The sequence below is a fragment of the Neofelis nebulosa genome, chromosome 3 (genome assembly GCF_028018385.1).
Source record: "Neofelis nebulosa isolate mNeoNeb1 chromosome 3, mNeoNeb1.pri, whole genome shotgun sequence".
Classification (NCBI taxonomy): domain Eukaryota; kingdom Metazoa; phylum Chordata; class Mammalia; order Carnivora; family Felidae; genus Neofelis; species Neofelis nebulosa.
The window spans coordinates 135,178,496-135,205,857 of NC_080784.1; the positions used below are offsets into that span (position 1 = coordinate 135,178,496).

The 27,362-nt window shown below is 41.9% G+C and overlaps 1 protein-coding gene across 7 annotated transcripts in view; it reads right to left on the reverse strand.

Annotated features, from left to right (window-relative positions):
• Window positions 1-777: 777 nt before the first annotated feature.
• AFF1 (ALF transcription elongation factor 1) overlaps window positions 778-27,362 on the reverse strand; it is a 255,761-nt gene continuing 229,176 nt past the window's right edge. For 6 of the 7 annotated variants that reach the window (XM_058721978.1, XM_058721977.1, XM_058721979.1 and 3 more), the window contains 9 exons: window positions 17,360-17,463; window positions 16,130-16,373; window positions 15,356-15,447; window positions 15,106-15,166; window positions 11,671-11,807; window positions 11,014-11,082; window positions 10,425-10,562; window positions 8,355-8,560; window positions 1,927-7,329 (listed from right to left, as the gene is read on the reverse strand). In XM_058721978.1, coding sequence (XP_058577961.1) covers window positions 7,208-7,329; window positions 8,355-8,560; window positions 10,425-10,562; window positions 11,014-11,082; window positions 11,671-11,807; window positions 15,106-15,166; window positions 15,356-15,447; window positions 16,130-16,373; window positions 17,360-17,463 — 1,173 coding nt within the window. In that variant the 3' untranslated portion in view covers window positions 1,927-7,207. Of the gene's footprint in view, window positions 1,199-1,926; window positions 7,330-8,354; window positions 8,561-10,424; window positions 10,563-11,013; window positions 11,083-11,670; window positions 11,808-15,105; window positions 15,167-15,355; window positions 15,448-16,129; window positions 16,374-17,359; window positions 17,464-27,362 lie in introns of those variants that run through there. The other variant, XM_058721981.1, reaches the window with a different exon arrangement.

Below are 27,362 nucleotides of genomic sequence, written 5' to 3' on the forward strand. Positions count from 1 at the left end.
TATTTTTTGAGAGAAAAAAAAGAGAAAGCACAAGTTGGGAAGGGCCAGAGAGAGAGGGATACACAGAATCTGAAGCAGGCTCCATGCTCCGAGCTATCAGCACAGAGCCCGATGTGGGCCTCAAACCCGTGAACCGCGAGACCATGACCTGAGCAAAGTTGAACGCTTAACCGACTGAGCCACCCAGGCGCCCCGCCCTTTGCATTTTCTAAACATGATATCTAGAATCGGAAAGGCAATGGATTATCAATGTATGCTAAAATAACTGGATGTTGGAAGATGTTGAAACAGGAAAAAGCCTGTATTTACAATAGCGTTCTGGTGGTCATATCTTAACCACTCACTCAAAGTTAGCATCACTGGAGAGTTTAGGTGTCTCCTGATGTAACACCGTGTGAAGTATACCACATACTCTGTAGGGTCTTTTCAAATATAATCAAGAGTCTAAGACTGAATCCAGTTTGCAGGAAATATAGAAGTTAGAGGAATGAATTAAAGGACACTTAGTGGAAACACACAAATGTTTTTAATATAATAAATGTTATTCATGAAACTTGACTGAATCCTGGTTTGAAAAATAAGCCCTAAGGCCTTTCAGGGACAAATGCTGAAATTTTAACATGAACTGAACTTTAGATGTTTGTGAAAAAGTTTTCTTAGTTGGTAACATGTTACTGACATTGGAAAATGTCCTGGGAAATGCATGCTCAACTTTTTAGGGCTGAAATCTAATTCAGCATAAACATATACATGCACACATATACTAAGGATAATATACTACAATATTAAGTGCTGAATCTGTCCAAACAGTTTGCTTCAGGGATGCTTGTGGAAGCATTCTTTATAATATCCCCTACTTAGAAATAATCTCCATGTCTAACAAGGTTGGTTAAATAAACTGTTACAACCATGCAACGGACAACCACTACTGATAATCTATAATGGACAAGATAGGACACGGATAGCATTTGTGAAAAAGATGAAAACCAGAGATTTTATGACCCATTTTTCCAGGCTTAGTTCAAATGAGAGCTCTTCCCTAGAGATCCCTTCCCTTCTCTTAATGACTGAAACACTCCCTTTTCCCACACTTGCCATTGCATGCTTACCATTTCTTGCTGCTTGTCAACTTTACCACAAGCTTGCCGAGGGTGGGTATCTATTCATTAGGACCAATATAAGTAGAGGTCAACCTAACCTAAGGAACAAAAAATGAAAAAGAGGTGGGTAGTGAGGTCTGAGGCTGGAGGGTAGCTGTGGGCAGTGTGGTGCAGCAAGGGGAAGGAATAAATTAAAGGAGCCACCAATTTAAGAGCGTTCATGCCAGGCACTATGCTAAACACTCTCCATATCCTCTTGTACAATCCTCACCATCTTACTAGGTACATACCAAATCAACAAAGTTTATAAATGAAAAAACCCCACAGAGGTTAAACAACTTGCCCAAGGACACATAGCAAACTCAGGGGCCAGAATTCAAATTCGCCAAGTCAGATTTCAGTATCTAGGTTCTTGCCGATTTTCTAAAACCACTGGCGTAAAACATTAGCGCCTTCAGAGTAACAAAGGGAGGACAGACCATATGCCTTTAGATTCCTTTCAATACTAACATTATACAAATCTGTCCACGCAACAAGTTAAAAATAGGCAAATTATGGTCACCATTGCACCGGGCAGTTGAGGTCAGAAAGAAAAGATGCCACAGTGGTGGTATCAAGCTAATTTGTGACTGAAGTTCTTGCAAATAAATCAAAGGGAAGGATGAGCACCCTCTGCCCCCACTTCTGTTCCCATTTTAACAATAAATACATATTGTGAACAACGGCATGTTATTCCACCATGTGAGTCTCGCGCCTTGGCTATATAATGGGAATTATATATGGCAATTTTAGGAATTCGTTTATTCAAGCAAAAGGAAAGCATGAATTCAACCCCAACAATTTCTCTAAATTTTTATTAATTTTTTTTTTACAGCTCGATCCTCTTGTGAAAAGGAAACAATTTGAAGATTAACAAGTCAATTACATGTTTTTGTTTTTTTTTTTTAAACAGCAATTAATCCTCATTACAGAGAACAAACAAAAGATCTGTGGCACAGTTATCTTTGGAAAGATCTTTTGCAAATTTTTCTTCTAAAAAAAGAAAACTATAATTTTCACAGATCACATGTCTCTTTCAAAGGACTATACAAGGCAGCTAAATTTTATTCACAAAAGCCCCAAGTTGCAGTTCCATTGCTGAAGTAGATAAAATACATGGAGTCCCCTTGTGTTGCACATCTTCCCATTGAGAGCATCACTGCTTCCCTATCCTACATACAAAATCACTGTATGGACTAGACAGCTGGCACATTATTCCACAATAACTAAAGAAAAATTCATATTTTAGACCAGTGATCATTTATCAACTGGACAATTTTATTCCTTTTTTAAACAATTTTAATACCAAGATTTGACTTCCTCTAAAGTTATAAGAAAGCAACAAATATATAATATAATATAATATATAATGGTAATAAATAAAAAAAAAAGGCAACCCTGCTCAGGTATCATCCAAAACATGATCACATTCAGAAAAAAAAAGAACAAAAACAAAACAACAAAAAGATTTGGGACACATGCCTATAAACACACACACACACCAACATGAACAGTGTATACTTGATATCTGAGGGGGGATGTGCAGTAATTTTAACAATACATGTTGATGGCCTGAACAAAAGGCGAAGTTAATACTGCCTGTGTTAAGCATCACTTCAACATCTACTTTTAAGCAAAGCAAGTTATCTTCCTTAGGTCAGCCACTGCCCGGTCTCACCAGGGCAGCATGGCCACCTTGCTGCCAGTGGTCTTATTCCCTTGTCCTTCCAGGCCAATATAGTACCATCTAGGCTCACGGGGAGCTGTAGGTCTTCTTCCTGCCCTTGTGGGTAGAGAAATATAGGCACTTTTCTGCCCATCACAGTACCTGTTGATATCTGGCGCACAGTGGAACATATTGTGATTTCCCTAGGACGACAGGAAATTCACAGCTCCCTTAAGTAGATGGTGCTTCTCAACTCATCACAAAAACTAAAGAACATGGCCAGTGGTCATCGTTCTTAGTCACCAAGAAACCAACACAACTGGATTGCATACTGGAGGTTTATACGGTAGAAATACCACTTGCAATGTTTGAAGGAAAATCCCCCGACATGTTATTCTGCCAGTCCACCTCCAGCAAACAAAATGACAGAAGATAAAAAAGGCACAGGAAAAAACCTTACATCAATTCTCAATAGAACCAAAAACAATGAAAAGAGGCAACCCACCACAGAAAGGGAACAAAGGAGTAAGTACCGCCATAATCCTGACACTCCTCCTCCATGGCCACTATGCAGAACTCACTTTCCAGGGAGTGAATCTCTGCATTTGTTTCTAAAAGAAGCCCAAATATTCTTGCAAAATTTAAATGTTGGTAATTGATAGTAAAGAGTGTAGTAGATGAAGTGGCAAAGTTTTTCAAAGATTTGTGTAGTGTCTGGGAAAACAAATCCTTAAAAAAAAAGTAGAATCTGTGATAGGAGGTATGGAATCAAGCCTTATTGGATTCATTTACCTTAAGGTATACAAATATGCATCACACTCCATGAAGCAGAAGAGCAAAGGTACACATTAACATTTAAGACCCACATTAACAGGTCTTAAAGCCGTATCAAAATAAATACAGCATTATCCCCAAATTACCATTACTTCAAAATTATGTTTGGTCAACAAAGGCACAGTAAATACATCCAATTCAACCAGCCTCATATTCTTGTGTGTGTGAATGTTTATGTAACACATACAACACACACACACATCTCCTTTCATCTATCAGATATAAGAAGAGCTGTTCGTTTTGGAGGACATAATGGTTAATCTTTTTAGTTCTAAAAATTATTGGACAGGAAACCTAACAAGAGTAATAAGCTCCCAATTCTAACATGAATATTTAAGGTACCAATTAAGGCAAGTTTTCAGCCAGAAAGGGGTCAATTGTTAGCTTCTCAACAGCCTGAGATCTGGAATTAAAGGATATAAATGTGTTCTAATTTGTCTACAGGAAAAGGCTAAATATTTTGGTCAAAACAGATCTATAAAATCAAGGTCCTTTTGGCTTAAAAAATCAGACTCATTCAGTCTCATTCAGTACTGAGTATGTCAGATAAACCATTCTATTGCAGTTCTCTTCTTGATACTATACCTGCTGGACCCCCACTTCCTCACCACAGCCAGCATGTGGTGAGTGTTTTCACATTCTTAACCCAGTGTGATTTGGTAAATTTCAGTGAAGTGTTTTTCATTGTTTAGCAGGGCCCCTAGTCTGGCTAAAATCTCAAGTTCAGTGATTCACATTTTAATTATCTCCAGAAAGGACAGAAACATTCAACATTTTAAAAAGTAAAACAGTGTTCTTCCATTTCTTAGTAACACACACACACACACACACACACACACACACACACACACACACACACAACTGTAGTGCCAAAGGCAAGATTTTCACTTCTTAAGATGTTTTGTATTTGTCTCATTTTATAATCTAGTCCTTTCAACCATCTACCTCAGTACAAAAAATCTGCCTTTGGGAATTTAAGCATGCAGTGAAAAAGTGCAGCGATTTTAAAAATTCTTTAGACTTCTATATACAACTGTAACAGGAAAAAGACCTTATGAACATTAAGGACTCATCAGCCACTATTTTTCATATACTCTATTTTAAAAGTAGCCATTGGGAATCCTCTTTTAGGTACAATGCAGTAAGAATCAGAAATATTCCATGATCAAAATACTACAAATTGATCTCTGCAAATTAATGTTTTTTCAAGGGACAAATAAATTTTTAATATAAAGGTCAGGGTGGGGGCAACGCTACACACAAGGAATAAGGCCACTGAAAAAGCAATCAGGTTTATTTATTTTTTTACAAGTGGCTGAGAAATCGACTTAGAAACGTCTTCAGTCACAGGAGCACTGTCTTTCACCGGAAGACCACACACACACCCACACACTCTTTCTCTCTCTCTTTCTCTCTCTCCAACACAATCTGCATAGATCAGAACCTGTCCTAAAAAACACACACTTCCAAACTGACAGGTGACTTGCATTGGGGAATGGTGGGGTAAAAGGGAGAGGGAAGGCCAAGTGAATAAGGGGAAAAAGGCATTAAATAATCACATAAAGCTGATTCTGGTGTCTGGTCTCCCACATTTTATGAGATGGACACAATGCCACAACCCACCAGGCAATTACTGTTCATTTAACAAAAAGTTTTGTTAAATGGCCGTGCTTTAGAACATCGATAAAGGTAATCTGTCCATCGAAATCACACATCAAATTCTTACGCTCAGGTATTACTACTGCCGTAATTCTCCGGCTTTAACCTAAACATGAGGTAACAAACCTCTGAACTAGCTACTGGTAACAAAATAGGTTGGATAAGACACTGAGGGAACAGCTTCACACAAACAGTTCATATGTGAAAAATAATCATGACTCCCACCCTCTACACATCCCTTTAAAGATAGACCAAAACTTACATTCCTCATATGGACCTTCAACCTGTTCATTACTCCCTTCTTCATTAATGATACGAAAATGACAAAACGTTCTTGGTAGGAAACAAAATGTAGAGGGGCAGAATGGGGTAAAGGTAGTGGAAAATGAACCAACTACAGAGGTAACACTCACTCCTCAATTTTAGTACATGTGCAAATTCTACTTCTAAAAGAGATATAAAGAATTGGCTTTTAAAAACACTGCACTCAAAACAATGCTTCCAATAACCTTCAAAGTTTTAATTAAAAAAATCTGTGCTTATGGTTATGTGGGAATTTTGATCGTGTTTTCATTCTAGGTCATTCCAAATGAACTTGGTTAAATGTCTATAACATGGCACTAACAGCACATGGGAAGGCCACAGCTCCTCTTTAATCCAATCAAATCTAGTTGACTGAGAACACTTTGGAGTGAAGGCATGTGGTGACTTTTTTTTTTTTTTTTTTTTTTTTTAAGTCTAATTAACCACCCAAATCCCCACATCCTCTCAGGGAGTTGATTTACCGTAGACAATCAAGGGCTCAGAAAGTCTACTTTTTGCTATAAATATAAAATAATTTGTAGCAGAAAAATATAGCCTAAGAAGTAGATTTCATTTTTCTTTGCTGACAAAATTCTGAGTTGGTTAGACAACATGAGTTACCACATAACTGTAGACCACAGATCAGCACCTCAAATTCCAGCTCTACTCAAATAAACATTAAAAAGCACTTTAGCCATCATCTGGTCAGGTATAAACGTTGGTTCCCTTCTTCCCCAAGGTAGAAAATTCATAATATAGTCAATGGTGACTGCCTTTCACGGAAGCGGGGTGGTGGGGATGGCAGCGCCGTGTCCTCCATTGCGCATGCGATCTCAAGATGGCTTCCCGGTGTGCGGTAGCCCCTCCCTCCGCAGCTCTGGTGTAGGCGGACTTGCAGCAGTGACTGAGAAATCGGAGCTGGGGTGAACGTGCGGTACTCCAGGCAACAGGAGGGTTGGGGGATGGGGACGGGGGAGGGGGGGGAGTTGCCTTCAATTTTATAAATTATGACAATACTTGGTATTATCAAAGTGATTGTTCACGGGCAGAAAGTGGGGTACAGTGGAGTCCTTCACAACTTACGCTTTATAGATGACCATTAGAATTTACTAAACAAGTATTTCCCCCCTAAACTTAAAAGAAAAAAAAAAATCATCCACAAAACCCTACACCAAAATTCACTGTTTAAAAAATTTCCTTCTGGGAATGGACTAAGGTGGCTACTGAGATGACATGAACTTGCTCTCAGAGCTGAAACTGCTTCTCCTCATTTCATTTGCAATTTGCATCCTGCTGGTTAAAAAAAGTATGGAAATGTTTCTAGACCACTCATACGCCCACTTAAGTCTACATTGCACTTCTGTCCTTTAGTTAGGGAAGGCAAGATCATCTCTGAGGCCAGCCTCCTCATTCTGCTCCTGCATAACCACCGTGTCCAACCAATGATCACTTAAGTTCTTGAAAGTTTAAGTGGACAAATGTCCTGGCCATCTCACGGTGCTTCTCTTCTTGGTTTGGTGTCCTGATGAGACAAATGTCTGAACTGTTTTTGAGGCTTTCAATGTGCAAAAAAGTTCCCAAGCCATCAAATCAACTTGGGCCTCCGTTAAGGTGTTTTGGTTGCTTGTTTTAGCCGGTGAAAACCCTGTCTTGTATAGTGCACCAGATCCATCAAACTGCTGTTGAGGGCCAAGGCACACACACTTGTGCTGAGCTGAGCAAAAAATTCTGCAAACAAAGCAAAACCAAAACTAAGCAAACACATTTTCATACACAAAAATAATACAGGAAACATAAAGAGTCAAAGTTCCAGCAACTGTATCCCTGCAATATTCTGTACTTCATCATGGCAAAAAAAAAATCACGATCTACTCTAATGGCCTGCTAGTTCACACCCCTCTGCTAGACCAGAAAGGTTAAGAACTGAGTTGGTTTTAGAGTTGAATCCATAATACCTGGCACAGTGGCTGGTGTTGGAGAATACCCTATTTATACTACTGGATCAGCAGATGCATGAATCAGAACAAAACAAAACAATCCCAACATGTTAAAAGCATCATTTGTTTGCTAGGAAAGAAAGTTCTAAGAGGCTATGAGAAAATTAAGTGGCTACAGCCAGCTGGCCACCGCCTTCCCTGCAGCCAGGAAAAAATATGTAATGGCATTAATGTGGCATTTACATATACGCATCTCCTTAGTGGTCACTGGCACTGCCACAGAGCGGTCTAACAGCACACCCTATACCGTCTCCTAAATCTTGCATTTCTCCAGGGGCCGTCTTCTCAAAGGAGTCTCAAGAATGTCCACTATGCCGTATTTTTTCCGCTGTCGCTAACCATTTTTCTCAACACACACTGAAAACAAGCAGGCAACTCCATATTTAGGTTACACCGCGCCATCTGTTGTGCCCTGAGACGGCCAGGAGCCTTCCTTCTTCACCTGCCTTGTCCCTTGTCCCTGTGCTGGAGTTTCAGTTCAGGCTGAAATAACAATGCCAGAACTCCTGAAGGCGCAAGGTACCGAAACCATTCCTAACTTAATTTTGCTAAGATTGAGCCACAGAAATCTGGCTCCATGCCACCAGAGCTCAAGAAAGAACTGTGAGTAGGTGATGGAGCAGAATGGCCAAAATGTGAAAAGAGTAAATACCTACACATTTCCTTTTCTTCGATAAAATGCACATAAAATACAAACCAACAACATCCTTCCCTCCCAAGCCCCCTGCCCCAGGAATTACCAGCAGAGCCATTTACCTTTATTCTTCCTCGTAAGGACCTCAGCCTGTTCCCAAAGATCAAAGGCGGCAAGGACATGGGAAGTGATGGTGACATAAGAAGATGTCATGTTTTGGATGGTGACAGGCATCCCACTGCTCCCTACGCTGCCAGCACTTGACTGGGAACCCATGGAGCTGGCAGAAGAAGGCATTGGGGAAAGAGGGGACGGTGTGCCTGTACTTCTGAAAGGTGAAGAAAAGAACTGGTTAGTCATCTAAACCCACAGATTACGGATTTCTTGTCTCTGGGACCACAGTGCTAGTTACAAAGTTTCCATGTGTATTAGCCAAAATGACAATCGCTCCCACCAGATCAGAGATACCCTTTTTTACCTTCAATATTTGGGGATTTCATAAAATACAACAAAATGCCCCCCCCCCCCCCCCCCGTAGAGAAATTAACAGGACAGAGGCAAGGTGTCCTCCACAGAATCAGGCAGGCAAATCTGGATTCTGAGTATGCCTACTCCATTTACACAGTCTACCCCCTCAGCCCAGAAACCCTCCTTTTCCCCACCCTCAATTCCAACTTCTACTAAGACAATGCTTCCCTGTGAAGATGGTCCTAACCTTCTATATATTCATTCTTTCATCCTCCCCATTTACTGAGTAAAACTCCGTACCCGGCAGTCTTCTAGACACTAGGGAAACATCATGGCTTCCTTTAGGCCACCACTTGAACGCGTCTCTTTGCATTTACCTATCAATTTATCCATTGCATTTATCACATCCCATTATACCCTTCTGTCTATTCCTTTTCCTTCCTTGAAGGCTGGGACCATTTCTTATCAACCTTTGCATTTCTAGCACTTAGCACAAAGAGTGGGCTCTTGACAAATATCTGCCGAACCAATGACTGGATGAGGACAGGACAGCCTCTGAGGAGACTGAGCAAGAAGTATTATGCGTCAGGGGAGTCACAGTCTTCTCTTTGCTCTCATCTTGCCTGCACACCTGCACATGCAAGTTAATGAGCGCCTTGATGTGCATCAAATGCGAAACACAAGGAGAACACTTACACATAAAAAGTAATGGGAAGATGGGCCAGTGGCAGGAGCCTCACGACTGGGTATGTCTGCCCTCGGGGGGCCTGTAGGGACCCGAAGTGTCTCCAGGAGAGTGTGCATTCTGAAAGACTAGAGTGGAATCTCCATGAGGGCAGAGATTCCTGCCTGCTTTGTTTACTGCTATACTCCCTGTACCTAACAACAAGGTTTGGTACAGAGGTGGCTTGCTATATAGTGACTGGACAAACTGAAGTTTTCTCAAATAATGTGTCTGACATCTCAGGGGTGAGGGTCATGAAAATTTTCAGAGATACGAAGTCACTTCTCAATCAGGACTTTTTTTTTTTTTGAGAGGCCATATGGGAATCTCTTGAGTGCGCTGGAAATGGGGCAACCTTCTAGGTGATACTCTTAAAATAGCAAAACTTACCAGAACTGGGAATTTTTCAAGGAGTATGACCAAATTTTTAAAAATACTAGGCAAGTGCTACAGGGAAGAAAATTCTATCTTTATTTTAAAAACACCTGCACAAAAATTGCTTTGCAATATATTATGGCACAGATGAACAATTTCAGTTCACAAGGTGGGGTGGGGTTTGTGTGTGTGTGTGTGTGTGTGTGTGAATTTAGTTAGAACTTTCTTCATTCTTAATATCACTGTCACTGTCATAGATCCTAGAGGAGGTGGAGGGCATACAGTTCTGGATTGTTCTTGTTTACTGAAACACCAAGACAACATGCTATCTAGAGGGAGAAAAGACTGGCTCTGACTGGCTCTGCCTCTGTTTTGTTGTCAGGCAAATCTAAAGACCCTATGTTCTCTGTAATTATCTTTTTATATTACTTAATAAGCCAACACGTTGACTTATAACTATTCCTTAAAAAGGTAGAAATATGATAATAATTTAAGTTTAAGGAGATTAGCACACAGATGTACACAATCTTTGCAAAGCCAAAGTCATACAGATGGTTGCAAAAGCAAGAAGTAATTAAAGAAATAACTCAATTTTGAAAATTATTTAAATTAGACTCTTCATTACCTTGCAACGCATGGAGATGGTGCCTGGGCAACTTTGAAAAAACTGCTGAAGTGTTCATTAAGAGCACGAGAATACTTTATTGCTATATCTTTTTTACAACGAAACATCGCCATGTTCAAAATGGATTGGCAACGCATGCTGTGGACATACACAGAAGTTTAAGTGAAGCATTACTACTTTACAGACACGAGTATCACCACTACAGAAAGCCATCTAACTAATCTCTTATAGCCTAAAGAACACACTGGGTTTTCCTCCTCTACACTAGGAAGAGTATCTTAACAATCTTACTACACTATTCACACTATCAGCAAAAGTAAATATTGGTGGAAAAACACAAATATACAAGAACATAGTTGAAGTTACAAGACCAAACCATCTACTGAGTCATCGGTAACATGGCACTAGATGCCTTTCATAAAAAGTAACTATCACTAGGTTTAACCCCTTGACCACACCTCCTACTACTTTCTGATTTTGTTCCACCTTTCATTATCATTTCCATGTTAAGAAAGCAAATTTTAAAATCTTTTTTGTAACAGCAAAAGAGGCAAAAGCAAATGCTATTTAGACAAAAAAAAGTACACACCATAAAACAGCAAGTATTTTCTCTTGTGGAGCTGAGGCATCTGAGAAGGATTTTAATGACATTATAAATCTATAGGAAAACATAAAAATACATCAGGTTAAACAAAAGCAGTTAGAAAATCCCAGGCACAAAGACATTTTACTATGTCTGTCTTAGCTTTCTGCTGATTTTCCTGAAGATGTGAAGACATGAAAACCGCGCAGAAAAAACCCCAAGGCTTTAGAGCAGTAATTCAAGCCATTCAGAAAAGCAGGCGAGGGCATGTCTCTTCTCTGGCCTGTCTACCTGCTGGAAACCACGTAGACTTGCGACTTGCGTCCTCACTGAGTCCCCTGCCGAAATGCAGTCGATAAGGAAGGGAGCTTACAGTGAGCTGATAAGAAAGCCAAACTGGAAAAACCAGCCTCTCCCTGAAAGGACTGGCATTTCACAGTGAACCTGGCAAAATGAGAGTGCCAGACTCAGTCACTCTGCTCTAGCGCATCATCTAGAAGTGCTACACCCTTAGTTTGGGCTCCAAGAAGAGGTCCTGGATCAGTTACTTTTTTAAGGCTCCCCTTTATTAAGTTGTCTTCATACTAAGTTCAAATGGATCAAAGCAATAAAGGAGAGGAAAGAGAAGTACTTAGGGAGATGGCAGAATGACTGGGCACTTACTTAATGAGGTCTACGGTTTCTGAGTACACCGAGTAAGCTGACTGGGACGCCGGGCTCTCCGACTCCATGGCGATCCCACACTCGATAAAGGACAAGGCGGCCTCCAAGTACTTAAAAGCCTTCCCAACCTTGTCTGTCTGCAGGAGGAGAACACGGTCGTTGTTAGACTTTTGTTTAGTTTCTCAAATACATTCTTTAACCTTCATTTCCCTCCAACTGTCTTAGTTTACTTACGGCCAGGGAAAAGCGTGAACTCAAAATGATAACCAAAAAGCCTGCTGGCTCTGACCCGCTGAAAACTTTCTTTTAGCAAAAATTTGGTAGGAAGAAGAAAATAATGTTGTTAAGACTGTTCTCTCAAAGTCTTAAACTACATATTCAAACCAAGGCAATAAGTCCCCTTGCTGTTAGTGTGCAATTACTCATTACATAATTTTCTTGGGAAATAGATTTTTCTACACATCTAGACTGATGCAGACACAAATATCTTTGTTATGTGTTGAACTTTATCTTATAAGCAGTAGAAAACATTACGGTTTATGAGCATCTTAGATATTATGTCTAACAATAATCGTTTTATGTATTTTACAGCCAAACAGATTATCCCATCGTCTCTGGAAGTCAGGGTTCAGTGCACAAGGCTATCCCCTAGGCTAGCAGGGATAAACTTGCAGAGTCCCTTAAAGGGCAAGCAGAAATCTATGAATGAAATCAGATACCGGTGGTCACCCAAACCTGAAGGCATACTGTGTCACTTAATGCCCCCTCACTGGAGCGAAGCCAGCTCCTCTGAGGCTGTGATAAGCACAGTCTTTTCTCTACACTTGGCATCTGCACCACATGTCATAAGAGCAACTGATTAACATGACATTTCCAAGTTTGTAGCTGCTGCCAAGGCTTTCGATCTGATACGTTCAAAAAGAAGTAATAACAGCGAAGATGCAAGTGGAGTGGAAGGAGATGGTGACATATCAGCAAAGAAAGATAGTGTGGGGCTACTAAGTTTTTAAAATAACTTGGTTCTGGGGCGTCTCTGTGGCTCAGTCGGTTGAGTGTCTGACTTTAGCTCAGGTCATGATATCACAGTTCATGGGTTTGAGGCCCACATCGGGCTCTGTGCTGACAGCCTGGAGCCTGCTTCAAATTCTGTGTCTCCCTGTCTGTCTCTGTTCCTCCCCGGCTTGTGCTGTCTCTCTCTGTCTCAAAAGTAAATAAACGTTAAAGAAGTTTTTTGTGTTTTTTTTTTGTTTTTTTTTTTTTTATAACTTGGTTCTAAAATACTTTTTCTAGAGCAGGTAGGCTCAGAGAATTAGCGACAGAAAGAATAAAGATCAAAGTGGCAAGCTCCAGTGAATCAGCAGTAGAGGCTTAATGGTTTGCTTCATTGGTAAGAATTTAACTCCTGAAATTTATTTATTCAATGCCAACTCCTTCACAGAATTTCCAAGATTTATACTGGCCTTAGCCTATACACAAAAGAAACTATAGCAAAACAAGATGTCTCTTAGAGGTAACTATTTTCTAAGGCCATTAACGCAAATATTCCTGTGCCGGCTCCTGTGGAGCTCTGGAGACAGTGTTCCAGCAGTAGTATTCACACTTCCCTACTCAACAGTGACTCCAATGTGGAGATAAAATACACCCCTCTGTATTCAGTTGTGAGCTTAACTCCTTGGAATCCAAAATGGACGTAGTTGAGACCTCGTGCCATTAAAATATTACAAAAAAAAAAAATTACAAAGAGGCTGGTCATTCAGGTTTTTGTCCAAACCGGCATATTTTCACAGCAAAATGAGCTGTTATTTATTAAAATGAGATTCAACAGGTATAAATCAGGACTATCCTGGGCAACCGGGGATATAAGGACAGCTTAGGCAGGGAGAAAGAAGATGTGCAACTGTATAAATAAAAAGCAAAAGAAAAACAAAGTTCCCTGTACTACTGTTTGAATAATGAAGGGATCTAGTAATGAAGGGACGCTGAAAGCATCCACTGCCAAGACAAATTTTAGATAACCGGCTGACAAAGTGCTGAATATTTGCTCTTTTACAAAACGCAAAAGGTTCTGACAGTTCTGGCCCCAACTTTGGAGAGCTAGAAGGCAGACACTGGAAGAACACTGTCATTTGGTACAGAGTCAGACATCTTAATCTGACTCAGACCATCCTAGTGACAGGGCAGCTTTGGAGATAGGTCTACAGAGGCTGTCTCTGATCCCCTTTTACAGCACCCAGCATAGTAAGGACTTGATAAACATACTGCCCTGGTGAACGGGGCTGATAAAAGGGTCTCAGTCCAGCCCTCCCTAGGCAGTCAGTCTAAGCAGAGATGTCTAGGTTGGGGTTGAAGAGCACCAGGCCAGGATCTCAGTGGCCACCACGGCCTGGTCCGACTGCGATCCCCAAGGGCTTCTGGAATGTGTGGGTCGGTTTGTATGTGGGAGAACAGAGGCAACCCATGTTCTTCCCATATGGTACAAGGTTCAATATATGGTATTGGCAGGGGTTTAGGTCTGGGGAATACGTTAAACAAAAGGCCCAGAGTCTCAGATGTTTCAACATAACAAAGGGCAAACATTATCTAATTATACTACAGCAGAAATGTAAAAGCACATTTAATTGCACATGCACAAAGCATCACTTTCCAGAAGTCCCAACAGCCACTGGGTAAAGAGAGCTCTTCTTTTAATTTGTTTAATGTTTTTTTATTTTGAGACAGAAAGACACAGAGCATGAGTAGGGCAGGGGCAGACAGAGAGGGAGACACAGAATCTGAAGCAGGCTCCAGGCTCTGAGCTGTCAGCACAGAGCCCGACACAGGACTCGAACTCATGAACCATGAGATCATGACCCGAGCCGAAGTCATACACTTAACCAACTGAGCCACCCAGGCGCCCCAAGACAGCTCATTTTTAAAAAGCATATTTACCAACAGTATAATCATTACCTTCATCTTAAAATTTTACCTAACAGCCTTTGGTCTGCATTCCCACGGGTTACTATCTCAAAGGTTTTAATTTTGGAGGCAAACAGACTATCTCACCTTTTGAAATGTTTCAGGCTGAACATAAATTCATAGACTTTCAATAGCAGAACTTGTCTTTCACATCCAAAGAATTCATTCAGTGGCACAAGGAAGCACTCATGCATTAAATCAAACACTACCAGGTGGATTTAACTTCCATTCGTTTAGATATAAAACTTGTCACTAGGTACACTGTATATTTGCCCATGCTCAGACCGAGTCAGAGAAAATAATTTCACTAAGAATCCCTTACTCCTTGTTCCTTAAGACCCTGTTGATCCCACTTACACTGTGGCCAATGTTCACCCTGCCCCCACCATCCCCGCCCCACCCCCGCTGTTCAGTGAGATGGCAAACTACAGATAACTTATCAGAACACATTCTACCAAAGGGAAGAAGAGCCAAACTGACCATTAACTCTGCTCTTTGCTTCAACTTTTTGGCCTCCTTCATGTGAAAATCTGCTTGTTGTCTGAAAGAGAAGCAAAGATCAGGGGTGGGTCACAGGAACCTAGAAATTACTACTGGGGGCAAGAGGACTTAAGACTAAGAGGGTAGAAAGCAATGGGAGGAGACAGAGGGCAGAGGAGGGAGTCAGCAGAGAAGGGGCAGAGGGAAAGTAAAAAAAAAAAGCAGGAGCGGTGAGCATCCGGGGTCTTACCTGTCAAGCTTCACTGGAGGCTTCCCTGGTTTAGAATTACCATTTGGCAAAGAAGGCACTAGAAAAGGATTTGCAGTATCTCCAGAAGATCCCTTTAAAAAAAATCATCATACAGATCACACTCCAACAGTTAAAACCATTGACCTAAAGGTACCACCCCTCTAAATTAGACCAAAATAGTAGTTCAAAAAAGATGAAATCAAGCACTGCACAGTTTAGCTTGGTTTAGCATTTTCCCGGCTAGATTCGACTGACACTGTAGGTTCTGATTATATTGAGAACTAAAAAGACAAGAATGTCCAGAAGAGATATTCAACAAAGCTAAACATAACATTTTCTCTTAGTCAATACACACACACGTGCGCGCGCGCGCACACACACACACACACAGGTTAGTGGGAAGAGAAGAGCTGTATTTGACTTGTATTTGAAAAGTGGCTAATTTTGTCCCATTATAACCAATAGTGAAAGTATTTGACATCAAACATCCAAACCGAGAACTAACCAGAGTAACCAATTTTTATTGCAAATCACCTGAGAGAAAATTAACACAAAAACTGATTCTGATTTTTCAACCTCTGAGTCACTTTAAGATGAATAAACTGACATCTAAACTTACATGGAATATTAACCATCTTTTTACTCTCCCTCTAAAAAGTAGAACTTTAAACACAAATAACTCACTGCAATATCACCACTGGGAACTTCTCTTACTGGGAATTTAAACATGTATCGATGGACTCCGTTCCCTATGTCCCAGCAACCCTTGCTTACTTTGTGCTCTGTACAGCTTCCAGATCCCTTCCCCTCCACTCTTCTGTGCTTCGGAGCAGAGGAGTCTTTGTGGCTGCCCTTGCTACTACTGGCACTTTGGGGAGGGTCCTGGTCCGCTTCCCGCTTTGGCCTCTTTTGTGCAGGCTTGGCTGGCTTCTGGGAGGATGAGGACGAGGACGAGGAGGACACAAGTTGGGGGGAAAGCATTTCCTTCTTTGAGGGCTCAGAGGAGGGCCTGGGTGTTCTGGAAAGAAACATCACTCAAAATTGAGTTAAGGAAGAACACAAACCACATAACTTAGTTTTAGTTGTAAGATAAATGGCTGCTGACACCAAAAATTAAGAAATCAGACCATGAAATCCATTCTTGTAGAAAGGCCAAATTTCAGAGACTTTTGGTACCTTTGAAAGATCTAGTTCTATCTATGAACAATGGATTAAGTGGTGGAATTTGTCACTAAGCTTGCAGAGCCTGCCAGAGATCCTAACCTCCCCTAACCCAGTTAGTCTTATTAGCTACTCCCCAACCTGTATTTTTCTCTGACAAGTGGGCAAGCCCAGCTGCCACCTTCACCCTCCCTCCCTGACTCCCTCTCAAATCTCTGCTGGCTCCCAGCCAGTGACACTATGCGCTTTCTTTTGCCGAGTCCTGTTGGGAAGTGATTTCTTGACTTAACCAGAGAGTGAATAACAATTACTTTCTATATTCATACCTTCTTGGAACTACTCCCCTTCCCTTTGGCCCTCTCTCTCCAAAGCAAGAGACATAGTGAGCAGGCATGTACATTCCTAATAATTGCTTCAAGAAAGAGCGCTGAACCGAGGCTCTCAGAGTTCAAGTGCTGGTTCCATCTCTCAAGAATTCTGTGACTACGGACAAGTCATCTTCTCTCTCTGTGCCTTGGTTTCCAATTCTGAAGAGTAGGGTAATAGCAGCACCTTTCTAGTTTTTATTTAAAATGCTTTTAGAAAGAAGTTGTTTCCAGAAGTTCTGGAGATTTTCCACTGTTAAAATGCCTTTGATAAACCCAAGTTTGCTGCTCAGTGAATTGCTAATTCCTAAAAGGTCCTTTTCCATGGACAAAAGCAACATCAAACCAACCTATCTGCACATCTGAGCTGGACGTGTGTGTTAATCCACTCCTACTGCAAGAGAGAAATGTTTTTGCCCAGTCAAGACCCAGGAAGACTCGATCACCTTTCAAGGCTGTTGTTAATCTCTATACTCACTTTATTTTAGAAGAATCTTTGTGGGAAGATGAACATGATGGCTGTGCCTTGGTTTCTTTCTCCAGTCTGGCTTTCTTGCTATCATGGTCTTTCTCTGTGTCACCCTATGAGTGCAGCATAACAAAGTACACAGTTATAAACACAGTCATGCAGACAAAACAGAAAAGACTACACGGCAAAGTAACGACAGTCATTAGACTTTCGGCGACATCTATACCACACAGCAGACTTACAGGTACCTACACCATGTGTGTGTCGGGGGGGGGTGGAGGGAAACAGACAATCTAGATTTGATGAGGTTTGTACTGAGACAGATTTCTGCCTGAGGAAGGAGTATTCTTCCCACCTAGGAAAGGGAGGATGTCTAAGTAATAGCTGACAAGAGTGATGGTCTTCAACAAATTACTGAAGTTTTTTAAACATAAAAGAATCAAAACACGCATATTCGCAGCAATAAAAGATGATTTTATGAATGAGGGTATCTCCCTTTCTTTCACAAGAACCATCCACTTGACGCCTATTAATTTTTTTCTCCTATTACTTTTAATTTTTTAATGTTTATTTTTGAGTGAGAAAGAGAGAGAGAGAGAGAGAGAGAGAGAGAGGAGAGAGAGGAGAGAGAGAGAACGCACACGCGAGCAGGGGAGGGGCAGAGAGAGGGTCCAAAGCTGGCTCTGCGCTGACAGCAGTGAGCCCAATGAGGGGCTCGAACTCACGAACCATGAGATCATGACCTGAGCTAAAGCTGGATGCTCAACCGACTGAGCCACCCAGACATCTCCCTTTTTTAAAGACTGTTCTTATATTTCTCTTTTTTAATGTTTTTATTTATTTTTGAGACAGAGAGAGAGCATGAGCAGGGCAGAGAGAGAGGGAGACACAGAATCTGAAGCAGGCTCCAGGCTCTGAGCTGTCAGCACAGAGCCCGACACAGGGCTCGAACTCACGGACTGTGAGATCATGACCTGAGCCGAAGTCAGACGCTCAACCGACTAAGCCACCCAGGCGCCCCTATATTTCTCTACATAGATATGGGGACACAATGTTTTTATTTTTCAAAAAATTTGAAAAAACTGAAGGATAAGTATAATTTGAGAGAAGAGTGATGAGCAAAACAGATATTTAATTCTACAGAGACGCACGTAATCGCAAAAACACGTTTATACCAACTAAAGTACAAGATAAACATATGCAATCGCTAAGAGAGCAAAGAATTCTTTATGGCAAAGTCTTTCTTCATTTGTCAACATGCAGACCAAGTTCACAGCAAGTCTAACACAGACCGAGTGACTTCGCAATGGCTTCCTTCCCACTGGTCTGGACTCACATGACCGCTCTGTGGGAAGAACAGTAAGCAGCAGTGAAGTGACAGGTGGGAGGTCCTTCTTAATTCTGATGCACATTTAGAACCAAACTCCTCCCACTGTCAGTTCACCAAGAGAAATCTGGGACACGGCCAGTGAAACTAGGACAATCCCGAAAAAACCTAAGATCCTCTCTCAAAGCCTTAAAGGAAAAAAACATTCTTCATATTAACTGATTGTGGGAGGCCCTGGTTTTCACCACAGTCTCTCCTTCATTCCCTGAATTTCTCCAAGAAAAATGAATAAATTAAGAGGTGTAGGCTCAAGCTCTGCCCCGACCCTAACAGCCTGACCCTGATCAAAAGATGGGGAAAGAGGAAAAACATACCCTTTCTCCTCCAGACATTCTGCAAACAAATGTGCCTAAGTGTATACATGCATTCAGCCCTTCCTATCTCCTTTGGAAAAACAGTTTTATTTCCTGTTCCAAAATTGACCAAAGGGGCTTAGAAAAGGTAACAGGTTTTTAATCTCTTGGTGTATGTACAAGTGAGATTATTAAAAAGGGTAAATATGGATATAGAAGAGAACTTAAATCCAAGGGAAAGCCTTTACCTTCCTGGAGGCTGATTCTGTGGGACCTGCACACTCTGGACAGCCCCCAGACAGCATCTAGAAAGAACCTGGACATGGGTAGTCCAAAGTGATTAACTTCAAAGACAGTGCAAAAATGAGAAATGTAATTATTTTTATATTGACTAAACAATGAAGTAGTGATGTTTTGGACATACTGGATTAAATAAAAATTTTTAAATTATTTTCACTGTGGGGGCACCTGGGTGGCTCTGTCAGTTAAGCATCTGAATCTTGGTTTCGGCTCAGGTCTTGATCTCACAGTTTGTGAGATTGAGCCCCATGTCAGGCCCTGTGCTAACAACAAGGAGCTTGCGTGGGGTTCTCTTTCTCTCTGATCCCCTACCCCTGCGTGATACCTTTCTCAAAAACAGATATACAGGTTGTTGTTTTTTTTTTTTTAACTATTTTCACTGTTTTTTTTTTTTTGGTGCTACATATATTATGTATGTATATATATGTGTGTGTGTGCATATATATATATTTTTTTATTAGAGAGAAAAAGAGCAGGGAAGAGGAGCAGAAAGAGAGAGAGAGAGAGAGAGAGAGAGAGAGAGAGAGAGAGAGAGAGAGAGATGGAGAGAACCTTAAGCACACTCCATATATTCAGCATGGAGCCTGATGTGGGGCTTGATCCCATGACCCTGGGATCATGACCTGAGCTAAAAATCGAGAGTTGGACACTCAAAGGACTGAGTCACCTGGGTGAGGCTTTTTATATTTTTAATGTGGCTACTAGAACATTTTAAATTACATATGTGGTTTACATTGTATTTCTAGTGGACAGTGCTGTGCTACAGTTCTCAAGAGCCAATCTGCAAACTGGGCTCTGAACTTCCAATTAGCTAATGCAAAGAAGGAATAATAAAATGTACAGGCTAAATAAGATAAAAAAACAAACCAGCTGCTCAAAAATATAACTATTTATTACAGAATATTGGAGAAAAAGTATCTCGGGGGACCTAGTAAGGAGATAACGTGATGTAAATGAATAGCTACATCTAAAAGGCACAGCCGTTTCTCCTGTGACATTAAACACAGGCCAGCAGCAGAATTCAGGAGCACAATTCAGAAGAAATGAAAGGCACTGGCACATGCCAGGAGAAGCCTCCTGGGATTCTGCCCAGCACATGGATCCCCATTCAACAATTCATAATGGTAACACTTGAGAGATAGTCCATGTTGGCAGAGAAAAGAGAGCAAATTGGGAATGACTGGGTTAAAATAGAACCCTACTATCCTCCTTGTCAGTTAAGAACCTACTTATGCCTGGGGCATGAGGGTGGCTCAGTCAGTTAAGTGGCCGGCTCTTGATTTCAGCTCGGGTCATGATCTCACAGTTTGTGAGCTCAAGCCCCGCACTGGGCTCTGTGCTGACAGTGAAGAGCCTGCTTGGGGTTCTCTCTCTCTCCCTCTCAATCTCTCTCTCTCTCTCTCTCTCTGCCCCTACCCTGCTTGTGCTTTAGCTCTCTTCCAAAAATAAATAAATAGTAAAAAAACAAATGAACCTACTTGTGCCCAAGAGTCTCTGCCACCAGTGGACCCAATGAATTCTCCTGAGTTTTAGATTAAAGGCTAGAAAGTTGGCAAGCAAACAGTGCAAGAAGATGGGAGATTTATCTTTGGAAAGTCACAGAATTTGCTAAAATATACAGATATTAACTTGCACGTGGAGTGGTTAGTAATACATACTTTTTCCAGTGGAAGGTGTTTCCAGGCAATTAATGACATTTAGGGTAAATTCCCAAGGCAAAATTAGGCATAAACTGTCCACAAGGTTACTTCCTTAAAAACAAAACAAACAAACAAAACCACCAAACCCCAGAGGTGGAATGTGAGTTAATTTTTGTTTATAGATCTTCATCCTGCTTAGGACTATAAAACCAAAGTGGCAGACCTTATACACCACACATGAAAATAAGATTCATAATGAGTCAATCCTCACAGACCGGACATAACCCTGGCTTGCGCCAATCAGCGACTCAAGAGAACAGCCAAAAAACCCCAAGAAGTTACCACACAATAACTTCAACACAAGCATTTAACAACTGTGTTGGCACTTACTGGAATAATATACTGATTATATTGATGTGTAGAACTTACAAGCTGATAATATTCTTTAAGCTGGTAGAAAGTAAGCCATTAAACCAAATAAAGCAACATTCCCCTTCTGGTGATTTTCCTTGCCTGAGTTCAAACCTGTGGGCTTGAGGTTAGTATTTCTGTACACTATGCACTTGGAACCCTGTCATCCTCTGTCTGGAACAGTCACAGAGGCTTCCCCAGAGTAAGTATTTGTCCGGTGGCACAGAAAGCAAGTTTAGCAGCTGACGGCACAGCTGAAGCCCCTGGAAACAGGACTGCAAGACAAGTCTCAGGGGGTGGATTTAGGAAAGGGCCATTAAACAGGGAGCCAAGCAATACTGAGCGGCAGGAAATGCACACTTGAATTCCAAGACTGAAAAGGAGGCAAGGAGTTCTTAAGATTTTCCTGGGACGCGAAGCCATTTGAAAATGAGACAAGGGGCACCTGGGTGGCTCAGTCGGTTGAGCGTCGACTTCAGTTCAGGTCATGATCTCACAGTTCGTGGGTTCGAGCGCCGCAACAGGCTCCGTGCTGACCGCTTGCTCAGAGCCTGGAGCCTGCTTCGGATTCTGTGTCTCCTCTCTCTGCCCCTCCCCCACTCACGCTTTGTCTCACTCTGTTTCTCAAAAATAAATAAATGTAAAAAAAAAAAAAAAAAAAGAAAAGAAAAAAAAAAGAAAAAGAAAATGAGACAAGAGCGATGCACTCCGTCTTCAAGAGGAAAAAGACGTCTCCTTTGCCCTTTGGCCTATTCACAGATCACCCCCCCTTACAAGGAACCCTTGTCTAAGGTCTGGGCTTCAGAAGTTCTCTTTTTCTAGAAGGATAAGCATCTCAAACAGGGCCTATATCTACAACAAAAGGAGGCTGCTGGCTGAAGACTGGTTCCTAACTGACTTGTTTGCTTTTCTTAACCCGGTGGGTCAGGCGGCCAAGGATTATCTGCCAAATGGCGCTCCACCTACAGAGTCCAGTGGAAGGGCAAGCATGAAGACCATACAAGGAAGAGATGGGGACTGTGCTGGGCCAAGCTGGTTCCTGAAAAAGAACACCCCCAGGGCAGCCTCATGCCCACCCCAGCATCTGGCTCACCATCTATGTACCCAAAGGTGGCAGAGGGAACATGAAGACAGCTTTAGGCCATAAAGTTTCTAACAGGTAGAAAGATGGTCTACCACAAGCTTTGCTATGGCAGGGAGAGATGAGGGGCATCTGAAAGGGAAACTGATGTAGAAGGGTGTGGGGGGAGCACTGGAGTGGCAGGAGCAGGGACAATGCAGGGACTGGGCCAGGGATGACACTCTGTCAGTGTCCATACACTGCCCTTGAGCTGTAACCTTGTGCCTCTCTCCAGTAATCCCCCCACCAGACACCTGTGTACAAAAAGAAGCCCCCTTCAGGTGTGAAAGATAAGAGCACTGCTGGACTGGAAGGGGTCAGCACATGTGAGCTCCAGACCCACTGGTTGCTAAGCAGCCAAGCGATGTTAGAGCCGTCCTAGATCTCATCTAGAAAAGGGGGCAGCTGAACAAGGAACCCACAGTGTCTCAGCACTCAAACTACCAGACTGTCCTCTCCCTCAGGAAAGCAAAGGAGCTTGGCAAGCACCTGGGGGTGGGAAGAGTGGAGAATCTTCTGGGCAATTCAGGGACTTTCTGGGATGTGCCTTTGCACAAAGTTCACTAAGACGACGACACAGTGGTCCAATCAGCACCGAGAACGAGGGCAGGGACTTACAGACAAGACAGCTTACATTCACTGGGATAAGTACGACAGACAAGGAAAATTAGCCCACCTTTGGCCCTTCTTTTTGGTGAGGAAATACACAGGCATTAAGAATGGTTTAAGACAGTCTTCACACCACACTCACATGGTCATGATGCAGAGTAACTAACAAGGCATGAAGTAATTAGATATCAGTGACTTGAGGAAACTTCTAGTTTCTTTATAGGGATGACTTTTCAAACCCTTGATGTTGAAGAAGAGTAACTGGGAATGTTGATCTTAATAGGTAGTTTAAGGAAAGACAGATCTTGGGAGAGAACGAAGGGACTGAACCAACCATCCTGAAGCAATAAAAATGCACTACATCCCCTAACTTCATTTACCCATTCTCCAAAACTGACATAAATGATAGCTCTGAAATTGTATTTCACAAAATGCCAAAGCTTCTTGGTCCGTAAAGCAGCTATTAAGAGAAAGGAAAAGACAGGCTTGAATGAATATACCCCCTTGTTCAGACATATGTCTACACCATGGTTAGGACATGCTGACATTTCATTTGAAAGATGATCTATACAATGATTGAAATTAAATGAGATACTGTCAACAAAAGTGCCTAGAATAATGCTTAACTCACGCATGGAGCTTTGTGTGTGTTAAGTATGTTGTTAAATGCTCTCAATTGCACTAGACTGGTTGTATTTCTTATATTGTGCTTCCTGACTTTCATTTTTCTTCCAAGTCTGAGCAACATAAACTTGGTTTACAAATTATATAAATGAAAACATAAGTTGTGTTTGTTTTTTTTTTTAACATTTATTTTTGAGACAGAGAGAGACATAGCATAAACGGGGGAGGGGCAGAGAGAGAGGGAGACACAGAATCGGAAGCAGGCTCCAGACTCTGAGCCATCAGCCCAGAGCCCGACGTGGGGCTCGAACTCACGGACCATGAGATCGCGACCTGAGCCGAAGTCGGACTCTTAACCGGACTGAGCCACCCAGGCGCCCCATAAGTTGTGTTTTAAATTCTAGTTCTTTTTGTTTTTAATGTTTTATTTATTTTTGAGAGAGAGCGTGAGCAGGGCAGGAGCACAGAGAGGGGGACAGAGGATCCAAAGCGGGCTCTGCGTTGACAGCACAGAGCCTGATGCAGGGCTCGAACTATGAACCGGGAGATGATGACCTGAGCTGAAGTCGGATGCTCAACCGACTGAGCCACCCAGGCGCGCCCCCTAAATCCTAAACTGTAATCAAGTTGATGAAATTCTGTAGTTTATGTAAGGAGCACTCGGTCAAGTCATGCGTGTTTCCCCTAATTTTCTCCACTTCTCCTCACAAACTGCTCCTTGCCCACTCTTTCAGGTGCCATATCTGACAGCTTCATCACAGCTACTGTCATCCACTGTAAGTCTTTAGGATTATCTTCTCACAGTTTTAAGCCTACAGTGGCTTTAAGGTTCCATTAACACTCTGAAAATAGTTGCCAAATTTTGCATCAGGAAAGGAACACACTGAATTTAAATGAAAAACTAAATTTCAGGGGCACCTCGCTGGCTCAGTCCAGTCGAGCATGTGACTCAATCTCAGGGTCATGAGTTCAAGCCCCATGTTGGACATGGAGCCTACCTAAAAAAATGAAAAGAAAATACAAAAGAAAAGCTAAACTTCACTAATGTGAAGGATAAGGTACATTCTTCAAACTGCTCTCATTACTTCCGCAGACAGCTTTTTCTAGTGCTCCCACTTAAAATGAAGGCAATGAACAAATTTTCACCATCCAAATTTGTGGAAAAGCGCTCAGTCTTAAAACAAGAACAGTCCTGCCTGCCTTGGGGTCCAACCCCACATGCCGGAGGAGTAGCTACACTATGGGAAAGGCCACAGTCACGCTGCCCTGAACAAAGGGAGTCAATGGGGTCTCAACAGCAAAGGGGGAAGCCCACCTGCAAAGGGAAGGATCTCAGGTTCCTATGACCAATATTCATACTACCTGGAACACAACAGGTATAAAAACAAAGGATCATGATTCTCTAATCATGAAATAAGTATACAGCTGAATTATTTTTAAGTTTATTCATTTGAAAGCTTCTAACTAGTGATATCCGTTAGGTAAGGAATTCCTCACTGCCTAGATCCATGATGTTGAAAAGTAGCACACGGGAGGTACTTCTCAATCCAAAGAACTAACTTTGTACAATCTTGGCCCTGTGGTATGACTCTGCTCCAGTGGTCCCCAGCTCCACTAGACTTTAGGATTTAGGAAACACCAATGGAGGGAGGAAGGGAGGGGACACAAACCTTGCCATCAGCATCAAAGGCTCCCTGGTGACCATCACATTGGTTCAGACCCCGATCCTATCAGTACCACAGCAGAGAGGCAAACTGTTCCCAGGGGCAGTTCTCTCTGCCGCCTGCCGAACACCCAAGAAAGCATGCATCTGACTAAGATGGGGGGGAGGGGGGTCATTATTTCTCCATCCTCTAAACAAAGAGATCAATTAGCTGCCCCGGTGGAGCAAGGCCAAGGGCTGGGAATGGCTTTTAGAGTGCACAGCTCATATCCTCAACAGGGAGAGCTGAGTTTCCCTTTACGGAGCTGCAAGCGATGCTTCTAGTTTTGTGCTGGGGTATGGACGGGGCTAAGAACTGTCCGGGGGAGCCTCCATTTCTAACATCCACACTGGGTTAGTAAGTATTTTAGAAGCCAGTATTTCTCCCCACTCCAGCTACCGCAGAAGGGTCACTGGAGACTAGACGAGATCATGGTGGCTGGAGGTTAAGTGATTAAAAGATTTCCCAGGACAGGGGCGCCTGGGTGGCGCAGTCGGTTAAGCGTCCGACTTCAGCCAGGTCACGATCTCGCGGTCCGTGAGTTCGAGCCCCGCGTCAGGCTCTGGGCTGATGGCTCGGAGCCTGGAGCCTGTTTCCGATTCTGTGTCTCCCTCTCTCTCTGCCCCTCCCCTGTTCATGCTCTGTCTCTCTCTGTCCCAAAAATAAATAAAAAACGTTGAAAAAAAAAATTAAAAAAAAAAAAAAAAAAAAAAAAAAAAAGATTTCCCAGGAGGAAGGGGAGGTGAAGGAGTATATTTCTGAACCTTTCTCATGGGTATGAGATGCAGGCACCTTTTTCCTACCCAGAACCATCACAATTTTATCCGTGAAGTTTTACACCCTCAACACATACACATACCGTTTTAAGGGTTTTCTGACCTGGGACATGCCCCCTTCTAGCTGAAACAGCACCACCAATCGGCACTGGATCCCACCCCGCTTGACTTGCCGGCTGCGGTTATGGTGGTAATGCACACCCTCAGGTCTCATTCAACAAGCTTCTGGAGAAAACAGTCACCCTTCGCTATTTGATAAAGTCATGTTATATTTTTAACCTAGTGGAGTAACTGGTCAAATCACAGACAGGACAGCAGGCTTCATGATCTTTTTGTCCTCTGTTATTCTTAGCTCAATTTCCACAACTGAGTAAGAAGGTTTTGGTGGACTTGTGAGAGTGTTAAAACTTTTTATCCCTTGTCAGCAGGAAAGAGCTGGCCTTTCTCGTGCCTTTCGTTCTGAATCTTGGGACAGATTAGGCTGGAATGCCACTGGGGAAAAAACCCGCTTATCTTTCACCATGAAGAGTATCAGGAGCTCAGTGATTCAGAATACAGGAAGGAAGGAGATTGTCCAAATGAATAGTATGTCCAAGTTAACTCAGGGTCTTAAGTAATGTGAGATTTTTTTTTTTTAACCTTCTTCACTGTGTTTATTCCTTAAAGTGAAGTTTCCAAAAATTATGATAAATGAAATGACAGATTTTTAATACCTCACAACATACCATTACCAGCCTGTATTACTCAACAAGATATCCCAACCATGTGTTTAATAGCTCTATAACCTTTTTTTATAATGTTCTGCTTATTAATAAAAGTCTTTAATAGAGGTCACAAATTCTAAATCTGGTAGTTTCAAATTAATGAAGTGTTAGGCGGCCGTGAGTTAAAATATAGATGTAATATTGGTGGTGTTAAAAAGAATCATATTACGGGAGTAAAATTTAGAGTATAGCAGTTCTTTCAGTAATTCAGAATACTAATTAACATTTCCGTACATTAAGATTTTAATTTCTAGGACAAAACCTAATCATGGGCCAGGTGGTAAATACCAATGTTATCGGAAAAAATAAAAGTGTACCCCCAAAATGCTACATTATCCTAAAACAAGACATCCTTTAGGAGGACTGCCTCCCCTTTTCAGACTGT